Genomic DNA, 26,070 nt, shown 5'->3' with positions numbered 1-26,070 from the left:
GAAACCACCATAGGATACCATACCACACATATAGTAATATCCAAAAAACATTTTTCAAGAAGAAATAATTATGTAAAAATTAAGCAATATATGTGACATATATATACACACACATATATTCACGACAGGAAGTCCTAGAAGACAGACGGAATGGCACGTTCTAGCGTTCACAGAAACCTAAAATCCCAAATGACAAAAAAACAAAACTTGAAGTCACAGAAAATGTGAGCTTAGGAAAGCAAAAGCTACATTTTGTAAGAAAAAAAATTAACTGAGGTGCTAAGGAAATTGCAAATATGGCGGAATGATATTTCAACTGAACACCCGTTTTGAAGGGCTTCACCTAAAATGTAAAGCTTATTAAACAACAGCAATGTAGAATACCTAAGCAAGTGAAGGTTCAGATTGTGACAAATCCCTCCACACATTCAAACAATAACATTTGTACAATTTAAACCCATTCAGGATATGCTTTCAAATTTTAACAAAATTTCACTTTTACTTGGCAGCTAATTAAAATTTGCATAAAGAGTGTGACCACCAATCAAGCCAGTACTATCTTCTCACTTTGAAAGACATTCCAGATTTCCAGCGTATGGGGACTCCAGTCTTTATGACAATCATGTATTTCTAAACACTCCCAATTGAGAACTGAGTTATATGACCTAAAGGTCCATTCCAGCTCAAACATTTATGGGAATTTTAATATTTAAGCCTTTTCATTAAAAAAAAAAAAACACTCAGAAAATCTATATTAACTGAAAAAGGCATTGTTATTATAACTTTATGTAGCACACCCTAAGAATTACCACACAAAGCATGATCTGATAATTCTGCTGTACAACTTTTCCTAATCAAAACAGCATCCCAAATTCTCAACTGTGTGCTCTAGTTTAGTTTGGAGATTATATACTCTATACATCTAGCAAAACTGTAAAACCTTAAAATTTTCCTAAAAAACAACCCTCTTGTTCTCTAGTAACCAAGCAGCTCTAGTTTCTATCAATTATCCCCCTACAAGCAGAACTCATTATATTCTCATTTAAAGTTTGTGTTCACTTGGCTAAAATAGTAATAAACAATGGAAAGAACCACTTATTATGCCACTGGACCACCATGAAAGAGAATGTACAAGCAAGTGCTGATGGGCAAATGGGTTGGTAATGAAAGTGGTTCTCAGTTGAATCCTGAGTTACCAGTCTGCAAGGCTGCATGGACAAACCAGCATTATGACCTCTTGAAAATATTCACTAATGACCAGATAATATTTTTAAATTTCCCAATGAAATAACCACCACATATAGTTCAATGTGTGTATCTCAGCCCAGAGTCAATGGCTTTGTTGGTCAATCTGAGATCATCCAGCATTACCCTATTAGTAAGAGAAAAGTGATTTTTCAAGATCTGGAAAATAATCTAAATCTCCTAACTCTCAGTCCTGAAATTTTTTCCTATACCACTACCTGTGGCTTTCACCCTCTAAAAAAGAAAACATTAATAAACCATCTCTAGAAGCAAAATCAAGTCTCAGACAAGGAGCACAAGGGAAAGTCTTAGAAAAAAGGAAAACTCAAGGTATCATGATGTCTTAAATCTCCCATTTACAACACACAAACATGTACACACATGGATATATACATATCTAAATACGTCTGCTGAGATAAATATGGAGAGGTATAATAGTAGTTAAAAATTCACTTCACACCCACTTAGGGAGGAAGGATAGGCAATTTTGTGAAAATCAGTTTCTATGTCCAATTAACAAACTGATATCCACATAGCCAAACATACAACAGGTAAGGAAAGAAAATTTTACTGAAATCAATGAAGGTGCCAAAGGCTGAGAAATGGACCAAAGCTGGAAAAGGCTAGAAATAGATAAGGCTATTTTGTGATACCAGTGCAATTCACTGATGTGGTCAAAGCTTTGGAATTCGACTACAACAGAGAACAGAACTGTTTACAGAAATGCTTGATGCTAATTATTTAGTCATTGGTGTAAAGGATGTACTTATTTCATCTGAAACATAAGAAAAGCCCTCTTCCATGTTGACAAATCAACAGGATAATTTTGGAATTCATTAAAAAGAAACACTAACCAATCCAGCATAATAGCTTTACCTCCTGTGTAAAACACTTCAAAATATCTAAATGAATGCAGAAATGCATCTTTCTGTGGCAAATTGTTCATTATTGAATCATTATCAACTCTTGTTAGACAAAATTTCTCATTTTAGCAATGTACAAGATCATTAAAGTGTTTGAGAGTTTCATCATGGGAGGCAGTAGCACTTTATAATCCACTATCTCTTCAGGCAAATGTATGATGGCTGAACATAATACACAAAATAACAACATTCCCTAGACATATGATCATCCTCACCACTTAATGATGTTTTTATACGTTGACAGAAATGATAAAATATGTTACTGCTTTCCTATTAGTTTGAACTGTTTCTGAGGACTCATCATTCATAGCACCCGTTCTCAAGTACTACCTGTTGCGGTGATTAGGTATCAGCAGTTCAAATGCTTCCAATTACTGCCATACATGTCTCAATCAGGCTTTAAAAATTAAAGTTTTCAGCATGAAACACCCCCTAAATTATCAAAGAGTTAGAAAAGTGAATCTACTCATTGTAACTCTACTGAATGCTATAAACCCACATATTCGAGCATCTAACAGTTCAATTACATCTGCTTACACAAAATTGGATTGCCTGTTGTGGAACTGCTCTACAATTTAAGAGACAGCCATCTCCAAAGGCAAGCTATTGTCACGCAGATTATTTAGACTATGTTTTTAGATTGAGGCACCCCATTTCATCATTTTACTGTAAATCCCCTTTGAACATATCTACCTAAACTTTTAAGGGTTATTTTTCCCTCCCTTATATGTAAATAAATAATTTTAGATTAGGTAGTTAAAACTTAAAATGAAAACATATAAACTGTGTAGCTGTACCTGATTAATTTTACAATGCAGTTCTGAAGAATGTAGATTTTTTTCATTTGAAGTTTGAAGAGATAGACCCATTTACAATTCGAGTTATTTTATTTCAAGACTTTTTTTAGATGTTACTTTATACACAGAATATTGATGATTATGAAAAATATTGTAATACTGATCTGTAAACCAAAGAAACCAATAAGCACATGCTCATAATTGCTCCAACTGAGAAAATGTTACCTCAAACTGAATTACAGAAATATTTTTAGTCAACAGCTGCTCAGAGCAAGTGACTGACATGCACACTTCTTAGAATTAATTTAGTTTCCACACTTATCCCCCCACAATTTTAACAGTCACCTTGGCTCAAAACTGTGTTAAGATGCAATTCCACTGTGCTCAAGAGTCATCTCTGTGAGCTAAGAATAAAGGTAAGATCATAAATGTAAAAAAGGCAATTTCTGTTTTTAAACAATTCAGTTATGGCCTCAATGAAGAAAGTTTAGTTCAATCTGAAATTACAAGAATGCTGACTATAATAAGTGTGGTAAAGCTTTATAATAAGCCTTACCGTGCTTATTATAAACAGAATGCTACTTGGGGAAAAGTTATATTGTGAAAGAAAATTATCTAGAGTGTCAAATCTATTTAACTTTTAATGGTACAATAAATAGAAAAATTTTTAAATAAATTAGAAAGTTTTCTCTGGCTAAAGACAAGAATAATTATTTTGTTCTAAATTCAGTTCTGATTTTTACCTGGAATGATAAAATATTTAAAACTATGATTTTCATTTGCATTTCTGTTGAAACAAACTGTGGCTTTAAAAGCAGTTTTACTGCTGGTTAGATTTTTAAATCTTATATCATACTCAATGATTCTGGATTTAAAGTGGTTTAGCAGCATTATGCAAAATCCACACTAAAATATTAGATTCTGTCTCTTCAGCACTTTACAGATGACAGAGGAAATTAGAGAAACTATGCAGAGCAGTAACATTTATAAAGAAGCTACAGACCACCAGGATTTTGGATTTGGGTAATCTCCTTAGATTAGCATGGCTGTGTCTTAAAAGGACAATTCTAAGATCACGATATAGGTCACGTCTAGAAGAAATAGAATAACGAAATCAATGTCAATTATATAAAACTTCCATATTTACATGACACCAATGATAGTAAGACAGGTTAAACAAAGCTTTTGTCTCTTATTTCTTTGTTCTAATAATGTGTTCAACCCTAGCATAAACAAGGGAAAAATGTCATAAAACAGAGATTATTTTATAAGTCATACTTTGCAAAAAGGTAAAATAATCACTAAAAAATAAGAGTGGCATTCAAACTGAGAGGAAAAGCTTGGGCTTCTCATTTTGGATTGATCAGCTATAAATTTTCATATGAGAGAGAGAGATGGAAGGAATGGAAGACGGGGGAGAGGTGTGCATCTGTGTGTGTTTGTTTCACAGGAGTGGAGGAAGATGTAGAGAACAACTATTCTTAAACATTTTGTCAAATATAGAAATCAAGCATAGGTGGTAGGTCAAAGCCTTCAATGTGCAAGTTCACTGTTGCAGAAGAGAACTTTAAAATTCAACTGCTTGAATTTAAATGCTTAAAACAAATGCTGCAGCATCTAAATATACTACTTAAGTTTTAATCAAATAGTGCTAAAAGAAATATTGTCCAACATGAGTCAAATCTACCTAAAATAACTGCTTTGTCTTATTTTTAATACTATATACATACACACATCTGTTAAAACAAATAGTAAATCACAAATGTCTCTAAAACAATACTTCTCTGCCCCAGAAAGATGAATACATGGAATGCTTGGGGTCACAAAGACTACTGCCAAGTTGTCAGTTAACACATTGTTGATTCCTTTCTGATACCAATGACAAGAACGCTTGAAGCGAAGGCCCCACATTTCTGGATGCTTGCTCCTCAAGCTGAGCTGAACAGAGAAAGTCTCAGATGCCACCAGGCACTCAGGAACTTTCTTACAGATATTTGATATGTCATTCCTGGACAAGGGGATGAAAACTGTCTCTGACCAAAGAGGCTTTGTGAAAATACTTGCAGAGAATTATCTACTTACCCATCAGATTTGAGTTCATGAAAGGTGTTGGGGACAAGCCTTCATGGGCCCCTAATCGACTGTCATTCAAGTGATCACTGTAATGAGGGCTGTCTGTAAAACCCTAGGGAAAAAAAAAAGACCAGAGAATTAAGGAGATTATTTTGGCAGTTCTGCTAATTGAGTGTAATGACACTCAACTAAGTAATATACAGACTTAGAAACGGTCATTCCTTACCAAGTTTCTTGTCATTATTTGAAAAACCAAAAGGCAGAAATCCTTTAATTTCTTTTAAGGTTTTAAAGTCAAAAGACTTTTCCTTATTGATCATAAAGAAAAGTGAGTTTCTGAAAACAAACACTACTCATGAACATCAATGTTCTCAAAATATCAGGGCTTCTATGGTAAGAAGGGGCTAGAAATATTCTATAAACGATTACTAAAATTAACCCTTAGATCTTTTTACATCCAAAAGGAAAGCTGAGTGGATCATTTTTAAAAAAGAATGAATGAAGAAAATATAGTTTTGAGGCACAGTAAATTAGAAAAATGCTTATCTCTTTCCTTCGATTCCTCCTCTGCCCCCATGCAGTTCCTACAGATCAAGAGTTAAGTAATTACAAGTTGTACTTAAGATACCAACAATCAACCCCAATCAATACACTAGAAATAAATCCTTTCCTAAAGGACAGACAAATACTTAACAAAAATGTCTGTTTGTACTCCTTTTAATGCTAGTATAACAAGATACAACTTCTATAGAAACTGAGTGATGCAAAAGGAAAGGACTTTTTAAAACAGCTGATTTAAATTCTTTTGGGTTTGAAAATGAAATCCAAAACACCACGAAAACAATAAAACTAACACTACTTATCTCACAATAACTGTTATTAAATCTCTATCTTTATAACTTAAAGCATGGTTCTTTTAAAAACAGAGGGAAAAAAAAGGATCCCAAAGCTTACAAATAAAATTAACATTACCTAAGTTAACAAAAGCCCTGTGGACTCAAAACTGTTCTGGTTCCCAAACTCTTAAACATACTAAGTGACAGCATCACCTCCAAAGCATACTGTTTCTAAAGAAGGCTTTGAACCCTAGTTAATTAAAACTGCGCGTGATACTGAGTCCTCAGCCAATTAAAAACCATCACAGAAAAGACCAGACAAACTTAAAAAAAGGATGAAAAATGCTCAGGTTCACAGAAACCAGACACCACCGAGAATCCCCTGGGACTATAAAATCTTCAATTATTGAACATTTATCATTACCCAGACTACAGTCTACCATTCAAAGAGACGTTAACAGGGCTGAAACAGGTCTCACTATCATTGCAGGCATGCTGTCAGTTTACCAAAGGGCTAGGAACTGAAGGCTAAATAACTGTCAAATCATTACAATTGCTTATGGATGCATGTCACAACTCCTTCTGCTGTTCTATTTTAAAACAAACCTTCTAGGAGTGCTAACTCCCAAATGAATCTTTGTTTCATTTTTATCTATTTTAGAATCACTGGTAACACAAAGTGATAGACATTCAAAAAGAATCTGGGTGACATTTACAACTTGGTTATGACCACAAGGGAGTCCTCTGGTAACCACACCACAGTCTCTGCTGTCACAGCCACACCAACAAAAGCTCTCCACAAAAGCGAATGGCTCCTAGCTAAGGTCACTCCATGGAGTTTACTTTTGTTGCTTAAAAAAAAACAACACTCTTAACAGAGGGCCCAGCCTCTCCAGGATTATCAATTAATTCCATCCCCCTATCCTTTAGTGTGGACAGCCTTTTCAACATGAAAAAAGTCAGAATAGGCATTGCCCAAAGAGCTGTACAAACTGGGAGTAGGAATAAAGAAGGAGGAGGTGTATCAGAGAAAATGGGCTTTAACAAATGAGAATGGCTGCTGAGTCACTATATCAATATTCCTTCTAGCCACTAGTGTTTTGGAGCAGCTAGAAGGGAAAATCTGAGATGGCGGAATGGTAGCCCATGACAAATTCTGGGATCTGTTCTGTAACTCCTTGTTGAAGAGTGCTTTGAAAATTACTGCTTTTTTTTCCTTTGCTTTGTATATAAAATATTTTTTACAATAAAAAAGTTTTTAAAACAACAACAACACTCTTAAAGTGCTTCCAAGTGACATACCACACTATCTCACAATGGGTGTTTCCCTCTGCCACCACCTCCCTGTGCCATTCATGGCACACAGTCAAAGCAAGGCATGGACCTATAAAACACACTTACTGAAATTTTATTTATCATAAAACAAATGTTATTTTCTAGAAAAATGTCAATGGAAATGTTTATAGACCAGTCCTTTTGTTCACATTTCATTTGAATGTAAAGAACACTGAAATGTTAATTTTACTTGTTCTCAGTTCTGAAGGAAGTACAATAAAGGAACGTTTTTTACTTCATGCCTATAAAAATAAGACATTGGATTTTTAAAAAAACTATTACCTAAAACACTTGTATACAAATATATCTAAGGAGATTCAGAGAATCATCAAATGACTGTACACATAAATAACTTTAGGGATTACATGTAGCACAATTTAGAATGCCAGTCTAACTTTTCCCTGTCCCTAGACTGCCACTTTTCCCTGTCCCTAGACTGCCTTAGGGATATCTACCTCTAAGGCCCCATTTATGTATTATTTTATGATCAATCATACAAAAATAATAGAAAATATCATGCCTTGGCTAACATTTTGTGCACCCATGTAGGCAAGACACAGTGTAAAATTTACTGTAAGTTTATTTTCCAGTCAAAAAATTTAGGATTGTCATACTGGATCACAGAGTAGGAGTCCTCAAACCATTCATAAATTGTATACACACTCACCATCCACATATCAGATACGGAATTTAAAGTGAAAAGTAAATAAGCCTCAAAGGTTCATCTTAGTGCACATAATCCTCTTTAAAAGCCTCTGCTCAAGAGACATAAAGGGATAGTTCTTCACCCACAGATGCAAAAGAAAGGTTTCCAATTCACTAAACCCTCACCTAAAATACTAGGACTAGCTACTGTTTGAGAATACCTTTGTCACTGCTTCTACATACTAACAATGGTACCATGACAGAATATAACTTTTGGTGACCCAAGACGAATAATTTACAAAAAAAAAATTATATAAAATCACTACAAGTTATATAAAGTTCAAGAAAATCTAGCAGCATGTTAATGTGCTATCCAGCTGCAAGATACCCTGAGTAGTGCTTCACAAACTTCGATGTTCATATCAATTAATTATAGATCTTGTTAAAATGCAGATTCAGATTTGTATGGAAGGGGGTGGAGCCTGAGATTCTGTAGCTCTAACAAACTCCCAGGTGATATTGATCCTGCTGGTCACTGACCATAATTTCAGTTGCAAGGACATAGTCAATGTGGAAATTAAGATCTCTCTCGTATATAGAGGAAAAAAAACTAGTCTAAAAAACTAAAAGCCAAGCAGCCCCCAGCTGAACCATATTGAAACACCAGAAGTTTCCAGGTAAGTACAAATTAGGCGGAAATTTTACACTTAACAAAAACCTAAAGCAACTGAAATTAACAAAATATTTTTCCATATGTCTGAGTGTTCATTAATCCATGTATTTTTGACTAGAAGATAGTTATCAAATTAAGCCTCAGTGAATGAAATGGGTTGGTTGACAAGATTTTAAGCAGCCTCCTTAACTATAACTGCTACTAAGCGCAAAAGGGAAGAATGCACAATGCAGACCTGTGGCTGACAGAATAGCTGGGAAGGAAGCAGAATAATGCAGGGACCAACCAAAACATCAAAGGGTAGAGAAAATTAGTCTAAAATGACTGACCTGAAGGAGTGGTTAGAGTAACAAGAGGAATGGAAACCAAGAAAGCAATCACTAAGATGAAGCCCAAGTACATCAGTCAGTAGGACTAATAAATGAATGCTATTTCAATTTTGGAATACAGGGAAAGTAAACCAGTGAAATAAATAAAAACCTATGGTGCTGTATATTTTAAATTAACAGAGTTAACATGCTAATAAAAGGGAGTCAAATCTGATCCCTGGGGCTTCTAGATAAGACCTTGAACTCTGCAGAAAGGTTTTTACCATGAAAATAACCATTAATTTTAAAAAGCAAGTTTTAACACAAGATGATAAATACCACAATAAGAATAACACAGTACTAACATAATTATCTATTATGGTAACTATTTAACTACAGTATGCCACTGAGCACAAATATATTTCCAAATACACACTAAAAAAAATGACTGTTCCATCATATAATAAAAATGGAAAGCACTCCAGAGATTAATAATTGATGAATTTGTTGATACATGAAAAAAATACAAAAACTATTCAATTTTACACTAAATTGTCTAAATTGCAATGTTTTTATTTGCAAATCTGTGTACTCACTGATGAATGAATAGCAGTTCATAAAAGCTTTGATATTACGAATAGTGTTCTATTAAATGCATTTTACACTCTTCTCTATGCTTATTCATATAGTGCAGGAATTTCAAAAGAATCTCTGCAACAATATGACAACAGACCCTAAGTGATCGATCAAAGCTACTAGCATTTTTTAACTAATCTAAACTGCACGTAATTAGTTAAATCTTCTGTTCTACTTAACAAACAAGTAAGTGACTAGTATTATTTATACATAGCACTCTCATTTTTTCTTCACTTCAAAAATTTTTCCCTTGGTTTATTTTTTAAATAGCTGATTTTTAATTTATTGCCCTCAATCAATAAATAATGTGCAATCACCAGAGGACTTTCTCAAGTTCAGAAAAGCCCCACAGTTTTCTTCTATGTAATTCTTTCTTTCTTTTTTTTATTAATTAACGGGAAAAAAAGAAAAAAAAAAGAAATTAACCCAACATTTAGAAATCATACCATTCTACATATGCAATCAGTAATTCTTAACATCATCACATAGATGCATGATCATCGTTTCTTAGTACATTTGCATCGGTTTAGAAGAACTAGCGACACACCAGACAAAGATATAGAATGTTAATATAGAGAAAAGAAATAAAAGTAATAATAATAGTAAAAACAAAAAACAAAAAAACAAAAGAACAAACAAAAAACCAAAAACAAACAAACAAACAAAACCTATAGCTCAGATGCAGCTTCATTCAGTGTTTTAACATGATTACTTTACAATTAGGTATTATTGTGCTGTCCATTTTTGAGTTTTTTTATCTAGTCCTGTTGCACAGTCTGTATCTCTTCAGCTCCAATTACCCATTATCTTACCCTGTTTCTAACTCCTGCTGGACTCTGTTACCAATGACATATTCCAAATTTATTCTCGAATGTCTGTTCACATCAGTGGGACCATACAGTATTTGTCCTTTAGTTTTTGGCTAGACTCACTCAGCATAATGTTCTCTAGGTCCATCCATGTTATTACATGCTTCATAAGTTTATCCTGTCTTAAAGCTGCATAGTATTCCATCGTATGTATATACCACAGTTTGTTTAGCCACTTGTCTGTTGATGGAGATTTCGGCTGTTTCCATCTCTTTGCAATTGTAAATAATGCTGCTATAAACATTGGTGTGCAAATGTCCGTTTGTGTCTTTGCCCTTAAGTCCTTTGAGTAGATACCTAGCAATGGTATTGCTGGGTCGTATGGCAATTCTATATTCAGCTTTTTGAGGAACCGCCAAACTGCCTTCCACAGTGGTTGCACCATTTGACATTCCCACCAACAGTGGATAAGTGTGCCTCTTTCTCCGCCTCCTCTCCAGCACTTGTCATTTTCTGTTTTGTTGATAATGGCCATTCTGGTGGGTGTGAGATGATATCTCATTGTGGTTTTGATTTGCATTTCTCTAATGGCCAGGGACATTGAGCATCTCTTCATGTGCCTTTTGGCCATGTAATTATTTCTTTGTATGAAAACCATTGTCTATTTTCATTTTAAAATATTTTCTCCAATTCTTTTCAATGGTTAAAAGAGGGGGGGAAAGGTTTCTTTCAATAAAGATTTACTTTCTTAAGCATTCCCTAACCCTAATAAGATCAAATCAGGTGAGTTGATTCTATGCTTTCATAGTACCCAACATTTCCATCCTAGCACAGATCACACTTATTGAAATTGTCTATTTAATTATCCATTTAAATTAAGCCACAATTATCTGTTATAACTGAACAGTACAATGCAGTGGATAAATGTGGAACTTCTAGAGGCAGACTGGCAAATCTGAATTCCATTTTAGCCACATACTAGCAGGGTGACCTGGGAAAAGTTAATCTCTGTTGCTTCAGGTTCCTTATTGGTAAAACAGGGACGATAATTAAAATATCTTTGTCTCACAAGCTGTTGTAAAGTTAAGTTCATATACGTAGAACTTGGAAAAAGTGGCTGGAAGATAGTCAGCACACAGAAAATGCCAGCTATTACTATTATCATCCAAGTTAAATATTGTTATTATTATTGTAGCTTACAGTGTCTCTAAGGGCAGGAACTGTGCCTGTTTTGTTCACAATTACATCCCACTACAATGCCTGGCACACACATAGCAGGTGCTCAATAAAATGGCATGTGTATGGGAGGTTTCAGCTGCTAAGTCATTAAAAATGCTGCAGGGCTTTAGGTATCATAAATATTTAAGCAGTTTCTCCACAGAACACACAGTAACAAGGAGAAAGAAGACAGCATGGGAGCAGCTTGTGTAACCGGATTGAACAATACATAATCACAGAGTTTTGGTACTCAAAGAACCACAAGATTTTATACTGGGTAGTGAAATCAGCCAAAAGTCATAAGTCAACTGAAAGTTCTGGACCAGGCCTGGGTAGAAATGAGTGGTTAAGTCTCAAAGTAAAGTAGAATAGAAGCAAAAATAAATAGAAATAAAGTTTAAAAGAGAGAAATGGTTCTTTTACAGTATAGTTATACCTCTACAATAAACTATCAAAATAAATATCTATATAAATATGCTTATACTTGTGAAACACACCTATGAAGAAGACTGGTGGGCTGACTTCAGCACAGTCTGTTACCTGAGGACAGGGACTGTGTCTCTACTGCTTACTACTCAGCACTATTGACAAGCACCTGCCTGGGCGCATCTCAGGGACAAAATATTTGTTAATTTAATGACTGAATCAGCAAATGAACACTGCCCATTGTAACAGGTGAATCATCTATAAGAGGTACTAATATTCAGTATTTAAGGTTTTGTTATCCTTTAACAGGTCAAGAACTAATCTATAATGAAATTTCTTGATAGAGAGATGGCTTTTAATTGTCATCCAGATCCATAAATTCCTAAAGGGCAAGAATGAATTGATTCCTCTTTATGACCCCACAGGAGATCAGCACAGACCTTTGCATGTAATTAAGTGATTAAGTTTTTTGTTGAAAGGAAGGTTAACCTTTCCAGATAACTTTTTACTCACGAATGTTAAGTGTTTTCTTCTCCAACTCCCACACTTTATTGGGATAAAGAAGGAGAAAGACCAACACTATAGGCCCACCCAAAAGAAGTAGTTTTGCAGAACTACCCTAACCTCAGACGGAAGAGCAATTCTTGAACTGACAAAGGGAGGAGAAGAGGGAGAAAAAATAACTTTTAGAGGTTGAATGGACTCTCAGAAAATAACGATGGATACGTGAAATACTGCCTAGCACAAGGGTATAAAGTACTTTTGAGCATGAGCTCCCAGAGGATCATTCATAAAAGTTCATACTTTTAAGTTTAGTTCTAAACTGAGCCTATCCATGTACATGAATTTTGCTAACGGCATCTGATAGAAGCAGTGAGAGGGATGATCTCTTGCTCTGGCTTTGTTGTGCTTGAAAGCATATAAGCAGAAAAGCTTCTGGATTTTCTCTGCTTAAAGTTCATTCTATATGTGGAGAAATAAAAGGACCAAGAGATCTCATGGGAAAAGTATGTGAAACAGTAAAAGCAAAATATACATTACTGAATCCAGGTATTACATGAGAGCATTTTAGAGCGCCAAGAAGCCACATAGTTCACACTTATTTTACCTAATTTACCAATGAAGAGTGAAGGTTAGTGAAGCTGAATGTCTTGTTCAACAATATGAAAAATAGGGGGAGCTGGGTTAATAAGAATGCAACACACCTCGGATCAACTGACAAAAATTCTAAAACTACCACAATGAGGCAAGTATGGCAAATGCTAGTCTCATTTTACATACTAGGAAACAAAAGCTGAGGGGAACTAAGCAAGATTACAAAACAAACAGATTCAAAATCTGATTATCAAATTCTAGCAAGTGGCTTTCCCACCACTGTGCACAAATTTTCCATGTTATATAAACTCCCAAAGTCCTTGTTAGAGTCCTTAATTAAGTTCAGTAAAGATGAACAAAGACTGTTTTTTTGATGCTTCTAAGATATTTAATTTTGGCAAACTTCCTCTTTTTTTTTTTTTTGCATGGGCAAGCACCAGGAATCGAACCCGGGTCTCCGGCATGGCAGGTAAGAACTCTGCCTGCTGAGCCACCGTGACCCGACCCAAACTTCCTTTTGAAAACATCACATACATGAAACCACATAGTATGAAACCTTTTTAAACTGGCTTCTTTCACTCAGCATAATGTCTTGAAGAGTTACCCAAGTTTCTGTAAGTTTTAATAGTATGTTCTTTTTTATAATAGACGTGTAGTAGTAGTCTCTTACCATCCTGGTTTTAATTTGCCTTTCCCTAATAGCTAAAGTCATTATGTGCTTAATTACCATCCCTATTTCCTCTTTGGTAAAGTGCTTGTTCTAGTCTTTTTTTTGGCATGTTTTCATTAGGCTGTTTGTGTTGTTAATGTTGAGAACTGAGTTTCTTTATAAATCCTGAAGTCCTCTGTCAGATATATGATTGGTAAATATTTTCTTCCAGTCTATCTTGTCAGTTTTAATATTAAAATTATATGGTTTTTGCTGTCATGGAATCAAGTTGTCATATTTTCTTTTTCTATGTTTCTTCATCCATGATCACAGATAATGATTACAGCTTTTTAAAAAAGCTATCAAAAATTTAAATCTCAAGATAAATAAGAGTTTTCATACAAATTTAAATTTAACTTTTGTTTGAAATTAGGAATCAAAAGTTTAAGAATGGGTATTAAGTATTTAGTACTCCTCAACTTAATTATAGAAGCTATATAACAGGAAGATTATAGGTAAATGTTGGATGACACAGAGTTAAACTAGACTTTTACTGCAGGATTTTTCAGTGCCTTAAATATATTAAATTGCATTATCGGGCTCTAAAAGGGGAATAAATTATATAGTGTCGATCTACTCACCTAGTAATGGATAGATCATATGTTGGTGATTAATAATTAAAAAATTAGTAAATTTGTTTCTTTCCCATTAACTGGTACTCATAATAGGAGGTTTCAATAGAAGGAAAACAAGTTCAATTTGTTGTCCTGCATGCTTAAAAGTTAGGGCAAAAGGTCCAAAAACAAATTAACAGGGAGCATGTCTAGCTGTAGCCTGTGAATTAATAATCAACAAAGAAATTGAAAAATGCTTCCTTAATGAAGAGCATAAGTTTAAGTCTGTGTGATTTCAGAATATTAAATTATGTTTTAGATGCAGAATCAGATTAATTTTAGCATATTTTAAAAATCTACACAAAACTGTGGAACTGTAATCCATACCAAACTTTGAAATCAGTCCTACAACTACTTGTTAAAAAGTATTTTGAAATTTATTCTTTTTTTCTATATATGTTATATTTTACAATCAAAAGTAAAAAAAAGAAAATCTATGTAAAGCATACTATAAAACAGCATTATGAAGTGATACTTTTTTTTCTGGCATGGGCAGGCTCTGTGAAAAGAACTCGGTGATACAATTTTTATGAAAAAAGAAATGTAAAAAAGCAAAGAAAAGAAACACTACATAATTCCTCAACCCAGTTTGAACAGTAAGGTTCTCAGAACTGGGGAAAGTTTATTATTCACTTGGAGGAACATCATTACTAAATCAACAGATGATTTTTAATGTACAGGTACATACCAATGGGTAGATATATATAAAAGGTAAAGAAATTAAAATTATTGGACATCTTAATCAGTATTTACAGAAGTAATGGAAACAATGAACAAATGTATATATAATATATAGTATATAACACATAATTATAGACTACATATTACATGTAAAAGTATATGAATGATTGCTTAAATTACTCTAGCAAAAACCAGGCATCCACCAAAAGAGATGCAAAAATAGATAAGAGTCCCATATACAAAGAGGAATAAGTATTACTGGTTATCTGGTGATACAAAAAAAATATTATAGGAGATGATAAACATATTCATACTTGAGTAGAGGATATGAACTCTGTGACTTCAGTTTGCTCTCCATAATCTCGAAAATATTTATGAAAGATTTTAAGCACAAAAAGTATTCATGTGATGGTTTCTTCAGGAAACAAGCAGAAATACATGTGAAATATTCACTATAAAATATAGTGAGTAGTCAACATTACTAAAGCAATGTGATAATGTCCTTTTTTTTTTTGGCATGGGCAGGCACCAGGAATCGAACCCGGGTCTCCGGCACGGCAGGCAAGAACTCTGCCTGCTGAGCCACTGTGGCCCATCCAATAATATCCTTTTAGAGTCAAATTTTAAAATTTTAACTTCACTATTTGGTTAAAGTTGAGGATTTCAAAGTGCTTAGAAAGGAAGAAATTACTCTGCCCATGGCAGAGTTTAACTTTGCTAATCAAAAGCTACCCCCCTTGAAGATTTGAAAGTTAATTTCTTCAGCAATGACTATATTTAAATCAGAAACCCATTAACACATATACATAAAATACAGAAGGAAGTAAAGAGACTCCTCTAACTACAAGTACAAAATGAAATACAATAAATGACTTCATTAAAAATCATTAACCCACCCAAACTATAATTATTATCTATATAAAATTCCAGGGCAAAAAAGTGTAAATTAATATTCATGCTGCTACTTTAGTTGGTAGATTTATAAACAAGTAATACCAGAAAACTGATACATGTAAAAACACAGAAAACAAGACTTAAATGGACAATATTATATTCTACAAATTTTTTGAAATCTTTCTTCCAAGTACTTTGTTTCTGCTCAATATTATGCCCACTCAGTCTAGATAACTACCGGTTTGAAGCTATTATGTACCCCAAAACAGCCATGTTCTTTAATCCTTACTCAATATTACTGGGTTGGATCATTTTTATTGTTTCCATAGAGATGTGACCCACCCAATTGTGGACAGTAACTGTTGATTAGATGGTTTCCTTGGAGATGTGTCTCCCCGTCCATTCCAGGTGGGGCTGCTTACTGGAGCCCTTTTAGAGGGAAACGTTTTGGAAAAAACTTTTGAACCAACAGACCCCATGCAGCCAAAGACCTTCGGAGATGCCCAAGGAAAACACCTCTGGGGAAGCCTTATGAAATGAGGAGAGAAAGCTAGCTGATATCACCATGTGCCTTCTCAACTGAGAGAGAAAACCCAAACTTAATTGGTCCTTTCTTTGGAGTTAAACCATCTTTCTCTGGACGCCTTAGTTTGCACATTTTCAAGGTGTTAACTGTAAGTCTGCAATTTAATAAATTCCCTTTTGAAAAGTGGTTCCATTTCTGGTATATGGAATCCTGGCAGCTTACAAATTAAAAAGTAACAATCATAATATTCTGTCAGTGGTTTTTAATGTTTAGTTTTTGTCAATTCTCATTAATTGGCAATATCTACAGAAGCCAAATTCCTTCCAGCTCAGAAACTAATGTTCATTTTAGAATAAAATTTAAAAACAGTTCAAAGCAGACTCAATTAGAAAAATCACCTTAAGAATTATACCATAAAATATAGTGCAACACACAAAATTTTTGAAGAAACTAAAATCTGAACTAACATACTAGCTTTAAACCTGACAAAAAATTTATTCAACATGTTACATATGTGATGATTAACTTTTTAAATTCCCATATATTTTTTTCTAAAGGAAAAAACATAAGTAAGGAGTCAAAGAGATAAAACAAGGGTTTTCTCACGTAACTTGAAAAAACTGCAAACGAATATCAACTCTAATGTCCTTGTCTTCTAATTGGAAATTACAGAAGTGATCACAAAACAATTTTGAACATATTTAAAATCACATAACTTAATATCACTCTTCCTTTAGTAAGTCCTTCCTTTCTAGTAACTTCCTAAGTCTCTGTCAGGGCTACTCAAAGTACAGTCTATAAACCAACATGAGTCCAAGGATCACTTGCAACATTCTATTAACAACAAGGTAAGTACAAGAGATGGGAAGAAAAAGTTCGGAAAGGGTTCAAAGTAAGTTGCAGAGCAATTTTCTTTGTTGTATATAAAAACTATGGACTATAGTTAATAGTACAATGATTAAATTTATTTTTATCAATTGTAACACATGTATCACATCAATACATGTGCTGATAATACAGTGGTATAAAGAATCCCTGCTCTTTATGCACAATTGCTCTGTAAACTCATAACTTTTCAATGAAAAAAAAATCCATGAACAAAGGAAAGGGTATAGAATGAAGGCTTAAAGATGTTCACTCATTTGGCAAACATTTCCTAAGGAACCTGGCTTGAAAAATTATGGCATAAATTTCCCCAAATTAATTAACTTTAAAAAATTGTTATGAAATACAACTGTGCAACATGTAAAATTTTTTGCAGAAACCTGTTAGTTTATTCCCAAACTAACATACTGAATTTCACCTGTAAAAGGTTCATTAAAAGGTCACATTCATGTTAGAATACAATTTCCCCCCACATTTCTTTCTGTAAATACTCCTTATTGTATTTTCAATAAGTACTGGCCTGTGACATATTTGAAAATTAAATAAAAAGGAAAAGATAAAGACAGTTTAGCAAACAGTCTGAAAAACAATAATCAATATTTGTGATACCAAAAATACTGTCCTTAGAACAACAGCCTTGGTAAATTCTGGAAGCTTACTGGAAATGCAAAACCTCTGACAACATCCTGGACCTAATGAACCAGAATAAGCATTTTAACAAGATTTGATCTATATTATTTTCTAAGTCATGGGGTCTGGTACATGATAAAATAATATTAGCCATTACTATTTCTTCTATTACTACAAATACCACATTAAATCCTAAAGAGCTCACATTTTAAAACTGCAATTCTACTGTTCACTTTATAATTCTACTTATCACATATTGTTTACAAACAAGGAAAGTTAAGTAAAAGAAAGTTATTGGATTAAAATGTACTCTATTCACACACACAAAAAAGGGGGGTGTTGCGACAGTAGTTAGATGGCAGAATTCTCACCTACTATGCTGAAGACCTGGGTTCAATTCCCGGTGTCTGCCCATGCAAAAAAAAAGAAAATGTACTTTGTTCTAACATATATCAGATTTTACATATTTTGAAGCTTTATCTCCTACTGCTGTATGTCACTGGTATTATGACTGAGATTATAACTGCTCGGTACATACTTTATTCATAAGTATTTTATTTATTCCACAAATATTTGCTGATACTTATGAAATAAACTAAAATAAATCAAAATAGAATAGTACACTTTATTAAAAAACCATGCATTAAGAACCAATAATTAATTGCTTTTCCCCATCTGGGGAATTTCTAATATTCTGGCAAGCAGTGGGGACAACCAATTCAATAGGCTGAGCCCTCGATCTTAGGGCTTGCCCTCATGAAACTTATTCCTCCAAAAGAAAAGCTAAGACTACTTATAATTATGCCTAGGAGTCACCCCCAGAGAACCTGTTTTGTTGCTCAGATGTGGCCTCTCTCTCTAAGATAAATCAGCAAGTGAACTCACGGCCCTCCCCACTATGTAGGATATGACTCCCAGGAGTATAAATCTCCCTGGCAACATGGGACAAAACTCCCAGGAATGAGCTGGGACCTGGCATCATGGGAATGAGAAAGCCTTCTTGACCAAAAGGAGGAAGAGAGAAATGAGACAAAATAAAGTTTCAGTGGCTGAGAGATTTTAAACAGAGTCGAGAGGTTATCCTGGAGGTTATTTTTATGCATTATATAGATATCCCTTTCTTATTTATGGTATATTGCAGTGGCCAGTTGGAACTACCTGGAACCATTGAACTGTTTCAGTAGCTTTGATTCTTGAAGATGACTGTATAACAATACAGCTTTTACAATTGTGACTGTGTGGTTGTGAAAACGGTGCGGCTGACATTCCCTCTAGCCAGAGTATAGACAGATGGGTAAAAAAAGATAAGTAAAAAAAATAGGCACAAAATATAAATAAATAATAGGGGGAAAGGGGTTAAAAAATTGGGTAGATTATAACACTAGTGGTCAGTGAGAGGAGGGGGAAGGAGTACTGGACATATGCATTTTTCTTTTTTCTTTCTTTTTCTGGAATGATGTAAATGTTCTAAAAATAATCATAGGGATGAATACACAAGTATGTGATGATATTGCAAGCCACTGCTTGTATACTTTGGATGGACAGTATGGTTCATGAACATATATCAATAAATCTTTTTAAATTTTTTTTATTTTTAAAGGGTACGGATAATGATGAGAGGGATGAGGACCAGATTCTGGGGAATGCTCACGAAAAGAAAAGAAAAGAAAAAACTTTTAAATGTTAAAAAAAAAACCCATATATATATATATATACATATACATATATATATATACAGTTATATAAGTGAATATCCTGTTCTTAGGAAATAGACACAGAAGTATTCATTCACAATATTCAAAGGGCATGACATGTAAACCCTACTCTCCAAGGGAGGGAAGAAAGGAAGGAAGAAGGGAGGGTAAGAGGGTGGGAGGGAGGGAGAAGAAGAATATATCAGTGTGGTGAAATGTTAAAAATAAAGAATTATTTTGTTTAAAAAAATAATTGCAAGAGGAAGGGATACCAGTCAATGAGCAGTGTTCTTACATTTAGTAGAAGAAAATATTTCAAAATAAGTTTTAAAATACCAGTTCCATATGTTACATGCAAATTTTATAATGGGAAGTAGAAAAAAATAAGAGCAAAGAATAGTACAAATATGAAAGAAGTTAACGTCTATAAAATTTAAATAAAGCTGATTGTTTAAAGGGTTAAGATATTTACATTTTACGTGTCTACATTGTCCAAAATTTCAATGACGCCCATTTGTTACTTGTTTAGAATATATGTAGTTTCTTATTTTTTGTCAACATGATTCATGTAACACACTCTGAAGTAGAAAACTGAAAATGTATAGAAAGAACATCAACTAAGCAGGGAAAAAAATCTTTCAATTTACCTCTTAAACGCACTTAAATGCAAACAATAACAATAACTATGAATTTCAGATAGACAATTATTTGCCATAATAAATGCTCAAGACACATCTATTAGATGTGTTCATCTTCACTATACTACTTCAACTTAAGGTTCTATAATTAAAACTCCAGGTAGTTGACACATCAAAATGTGTCAAAGGCATAACAATACTTTTAATTTGTTGACAGTATCCTGTCTTGATGCCCAGCATTGTACTGACTGTAGGGCCATGACCAGAGTATTGGCTGATGCTTAGTTTTAGATCCTGACCCACATGCTCCAGCATTCATGGTTAAAGCAGTACTGCACATTCTGGTGCTGTATGACATATTCTGTTGTCATCCATGATGATGCTGACCATGAGCCATTTACACTCCATCTTCCTGCCCCTATGACAAGAGTCAATCATCACTGAAGGTAAGCCCAAATTAAAAGTATAATAATGGGACAATGTTCCTTGGATAACTGGTTAGATTCATTAGACTGAAGGTGAAAATAAGTAAATCATAGTTGAAGGGTCAGTTCTAAGAATATATACCAAGTCTGAATTCACTCTCTCTAATTTAGATTTGCTGTGCCAACATTAACAATAACATAATCAGCATACATTTGATGATGTTTTTTGCCAGACCCTGAAGCTAACTGCTTTACTCACTTTATCCTTACAGCCCTATGAAGTAGATACTGTTATTCCCATTCCACAGATAAAGAAACAAGTGCAAATAGTTAACAAAATTTACCCAATTTCCGAAAGTATGTAGCAGGATGAGAGATTTGAACACAGGCTGTCTGACTCCAGAGCACACTCTGCAGTGCTGTACTCTCGAGTAGCAACTGTTTCTTCCCAGAATCACTGTGGACTGAATGGCTCCCTGATAGGCTAGAGCCTCAGCAACTGAGGAATGAATATATTTGCTCAAACAGTAATTCATAGCTGGTAAAGAAATAAAGCCAGAAAAATGCAACAATAACAAAACAAACAAAAATTTTAAAACCACCCAGCGTGGCAAAACAGTAGAGGCAGTCATAAGAGCTCTTGAGAGCTTTCTCAACTTGTGGATTCATATGCAGCAGAAACCAAAATGGGAATGAAAAATCTCCTCTGGTAAGAGGACATCAGCTACAGACATACTTTCTTTCCAAGAACATTCCCCTTGCCCAAGATGGGAATAAGCTGCAGTAACTTTCTGGGATCCTGAGATAGTTACCATGGAAAATCCAGAGAGAGTCTCCAACACATCTAGAGGCAAAGTTTTATCCCATTAGGACTAGTAGTTGAGATCTCCCCAAGTAAGGTGGACTTACAACAATGGCTTAAGCAAGTTACATAATTCCATTCTAATAAACATAGGTGGCATTTGAACGACCTCGGATGTACCATAAACTGCAAAAAAAAAAAATATATATATATATATATATATATATATTCCTATGGAGATCAAGATATTTAGGGCCAGAAGCCTGACAAGGAACAACTTCAGCCTGATGCTCAACCAGAGAAAGAGCATCAGAGATGTCCAGTCTTCCTTAGAAAAGGTGGCACTGAAGCTACCAAGAAATAGCAAATGAATGCAAAAAGACTTGTTAAGAGACAGATCCATCATTCCCTTCCCTCAAACCTACATCTCAGAAATTTCATGGTCAACTGTGGCAAAAGGACCACAGTTGCCATGTGGCTAGTCCTACCAGAAAGGGGAAAGAGAAGAGTTTCCGTTTCTATTTAAGACTAAAGGCAGACAGAGTCTTTATATAGTTAATGATTTATATAGTTTCTCTTGTAGACAGTTCTCCCCACTTGAAATACTAGGCATTCCTTTGAAAAGCAGAAGCATCACCATTCTGGTAAGAGGTAGGTGTAAGAACTCTGAGTAGTTTAATAAAAATACTTAACTGTTAGAGAGGACTTCTTTCTTTTTTTTTTTTTATTAATTAAAAAAAATTAACCAACAAAATATTTAGAAATCATTCCATTCTACATATATAATCAGTAATTCTTAATATCATCACATAGTTGCATATTCATAATTTCTTAGTATATTAGCATCGATTTAGAAAAAAAAATAAAAAGACAATGGAAAAAGAAATAAAATGATAATAGAGAAAAAAAAAACTATACGTACCATACCCCTTACCCCTCGCTTTCATTTACCACTATTTCAAACTGAATTTATTTTAACATTTGCTCCCCCTATTATTTATTTTTATTCCATATGTTCTACTATTCTGTTGATATAGTAGCTAAAAGGAGCATCAGACATAAGGTTTTCACATTCACAGAGTCTCATTGTGAAAGCTATATCATTGTTCAATCATCATCAAGAAACATGGCTCCTGGAACACAGCACTACATTTTCAGGCAGTTCCCTCCAGCCTCTCCACTACATCTTGAACAACAAGGTGATATCTACTTAATGCGTAAGAATAACCTCCAGGATAACCTCTCGACTCTGTTTGGAATCTCTCAGCCATTGACACTTTGCCTCATTTTACTCTTTTCCCTTTTGGTCGAGAAGGTTCTCTCAGTCTCTTGATATTAATTCTCAGCTCATTCTAGGGTTTTTCTCAGTCCTTTCATGCTCAGTTAGAGAGGACTTCTTAACGGTAAATAGGCTTCTGAAAACAAAACATAGTCCTTTCAGCAGAGATGTCTATATTAACAAGTAGCCTGGTAAAAGAACTCATCAAGTTTCTCTTTGCTTTTGAACAGTTTCTGATTTTTAAATTTCAGAATTTTTTTAATTTGAGAAAGCATTTAAAATTTTGATAAAGCTTTAAGAAATTTTTAATTTAAGAAAATATCTTTAAAATATTTAAGTCTGTAAATAATGCACAAATACAACTTAAGATCAATGTGCTTTCCCGTCATGTTAATATTTCAAAGGTACATTTAAGAAGTCTTTTCTAGATTAGCCCTTACTGAAGCAAGATCAAGGGAACTAAATTCTAAATACAGTAGGACCTTGTTTTACACAGACTCTTCCAGCACTAATTCAGATATACGCAACTGGCAATCTTAAAAAAAATAAAGGCAGAAGAGAGAATTAAGATTTTTAAAAATTATTCTATGATTAATTTTGTTTACTGATTGTTACTAGAGTGTTTTGCTTGCCTTATCTATAAAAATGTGTGCTAGATATATTCATACAAGAAACAACTTATTAAATACTGGGTTTGCGTGATTCCCAACTTAGGCGAAAGTCATGAAACGTATTATTACGTAAAATGAGTTTTGACTGTATACTACCTTTCCCATTTTCATGGCACTTTTATAAAACTAAAGACCACTTACTCATTGCATGGTTGCTAGCCTCCTTTCTTTTAAGTATCAGTAAGTGAAATCATTTCCTTCTTTAACTAACCAGGATGGTCTCTGAGCTTCTCCAAAATATTATTGAGGAGCAAGCCCCTGAGGGATACTCATTTTCTTGGGAATACTCATTCTAGTATGTAAGAAATACATACTAAATTTTAATTCTAGCAAACTAACTTAAAAATCCCTAAAGGAGTGCTTTTGTGGTTAGTCATGTGTCCAGATATCACTGTTCAGTCATATCACATATATATTTACATAATCAAATTATGTTAATTCTACCAAAAGAGTATGTACACTGACGTGAGCATGAGAAGGGGAGGTGAATCTATTGCTAGCTCAGACAGAATGGATTTCTAAACACTTCTCAGTGGAAGCATCTTACAACCCCATGAATATCATTCTAGTCTAAAGACAATAATCTTCATACAATATGGTATTAAAACAGAAGCTAGAAACTTCATTTGGCATGCAACCAAAGAAACCACCATCCGATCCATTATCAAAGGAAAACCCTGCTTTGGTTGGATCTAATGTGTGGACTTCCAAGAATAATTCTGACTAGCTGAGATCTTTGCTTCCCACGTTGATTTTAGATCCTCAGCATTAGAGGAGTATGCATGCCCTAAACCTCATTAATTTAGATTGCCCATTTAAATTTGTTAAAATATTAAGCGTTCATTAGGCAAATTAACAGGGAAGCAAAATTTTCAAGAAAGTGTTTTATGAGAACCTTAACTGTCAAGATGACAACCAAAAAGCCTGGAAGTAACAAAAAGAGATCCTTGACTATTTTGTCAGTACTCACTTTGTTAATAGAAGAATTCCTTAAACCCAGTCTATTCAGATTACTTGAGACACAAATCTTTGGATAAGTTTACAGAATGGGTGACTGTTTTTCCCAGCCCAGCGAAGACTTAACAGTAGCATATTACAAAGGAGATGGAAGCATTAATAGAGGAAGCACCCAGAAAATAATGCATGGCACTGAGAGTGAAGAACAAAAATCTATTTGTAGGAACCCCAACAACTTAAAACATCTAATGGAGCAAGGCTACTCCATTAGCTCATTTCATGAAAACTTACCTAAACTTTGAAAATAAGGCAAAAAGTGGCTGGCGAGTTCTCTCATTATCACATACAAGTACAGACTCTTCTGAGGCCCAGAGGAATAAACTTTATTCCATTGATTATTCATCATAGTCTGAAAATCCCAGCCTCAGGGAAGCTGTATGTTAACCTGTAGATTTTTACTGGTAGAAGTACAAGTAATTTCTGTTCAGTGGAAGAGATAACCCAAAGACTCTGATTTATTGGCCTAAAGACATTAGCTAGTTTGTATCTAACCCAGCAGTCTTACTCTAATATTCCTCTATGAAACTAGCTATAAACACCTACGTCTTTAAACACTCTTGGGGCACAGGGATAGCTGTCTTAGAAATAGTGGGGCATGGGGATAGTTGTCTTAGAAACAGTCTTAAATGGTATTAACCTAGACCCAAGAATACACCTTTCCTATGAAACCATAAAAATAGGGTATTACTACATTAAAGTAAAAAACAAAAACAAACTCCTTCAAGTGATTTAAAATAATTGATCTATTTGCAATGTGTGTGTATGCAAGGTATATGTGTATTCTAATTATCTAATATAATAAAGTGGGCAAGCACACTTATCTGGCATTACTTTATTAGCATAATTCCAGCTAATACATGTACTTCAAAATTTTACTAAAAAGTCAACAAGGATTCAAAGATGTCAAGGGACATACCTAAGATCACACAACTAGCTACAGTCAGATACTCAGTCTTACTATATTAAAGAACAGATTTTCAGCTGCTAATTCGAAAAGATTAGTAACCAAATATTTAAGGACAGTTGGTAAAGTAAGGAAAGCAACTATACAATAGCAAAAAAGGTCGTCAAAATTTCAGGGATATCTTGAAATACCACTTTTTTTAAGCCAGTAATTCAGTCTTGTGCAGAAAAATCTAATAATGCCCTGGAAATTATAATTACATGGGTATACATATAAAATTCTTTTCTTATTATTCAAAGCTCTTTAAGAGATAATTGACTGTTTAAAGCAAAAATAAACTCTTCTACAATTTATAGCATATGTAAAAATAAAGTGTATGACATAATAACAAAATGTTTGAGTTGGGGGGAAATGGAGAAATCCTGTGGTGACGTTTTTATATTATATATAAACTATTATAATATGACTTGAAGACAGATTGTGGTAAGCTAAAGATGTGTACTATAAACTCTAACAAAACCACTACAATAAAAAAAATTACAGTTAACAAGCTATCAAAGAGGATGTTATGGATTGAACTGCATCACTCCAAGTTATGTTCAACTAATATGCAGAGGAACTTTGAAGATGCTATTAGTTAAGATGAGGCCAAATTGGATTAGGGTGGGTCAGAAGGGACAAG

The 26,070-nt window shown here is 34.1% G+C and overlaps 1 protein-coding gene across 3 annotated transcripts in view; it reads right to left on the bottom strand.

Annotated features, from left to right (window-relative positions):
• Positions 1–26,070, bottom strand: part of TCF12 (transcription factor 12) — a 450,527-nt gene that overhangs the window by 253,163 nt on the left and 171,294 nt on the right. For all 3 annotated transcript variants that reach the window (XM_077128013.1, XM_077128014.1, XM_077128015.1), the window contains one exon: positions 5,048–5,150. In XM_077128013.1, the coding sequence (XP_076984128.1) occupies positions 5,048–5,150 (103 nt within the window). The remainder of the gene's footprint in view (positions 1–5,047; positions 5,151–26,070) is intronic.

The sequence above is a fragment of the Tamandua tetradactyla genome, chromosome 14 (genome assembly GCF_023851605.1).
Source record: "Tamandua tetradactyla isolate mTamTet1 chromosome 14, mTamTet1.pri, whole genome shotgun sequence".
NCBI lineage: Eukaryota > Metazoa > Chordata > Mammalia > Pilosa > Myrmecophagidae > Tamandua > Tamandua tetradactyla.
Note: the sequence above shows the minus strand (reverse complement) of the source record. Positions and strands in the feature narration are given on the sequence as shown.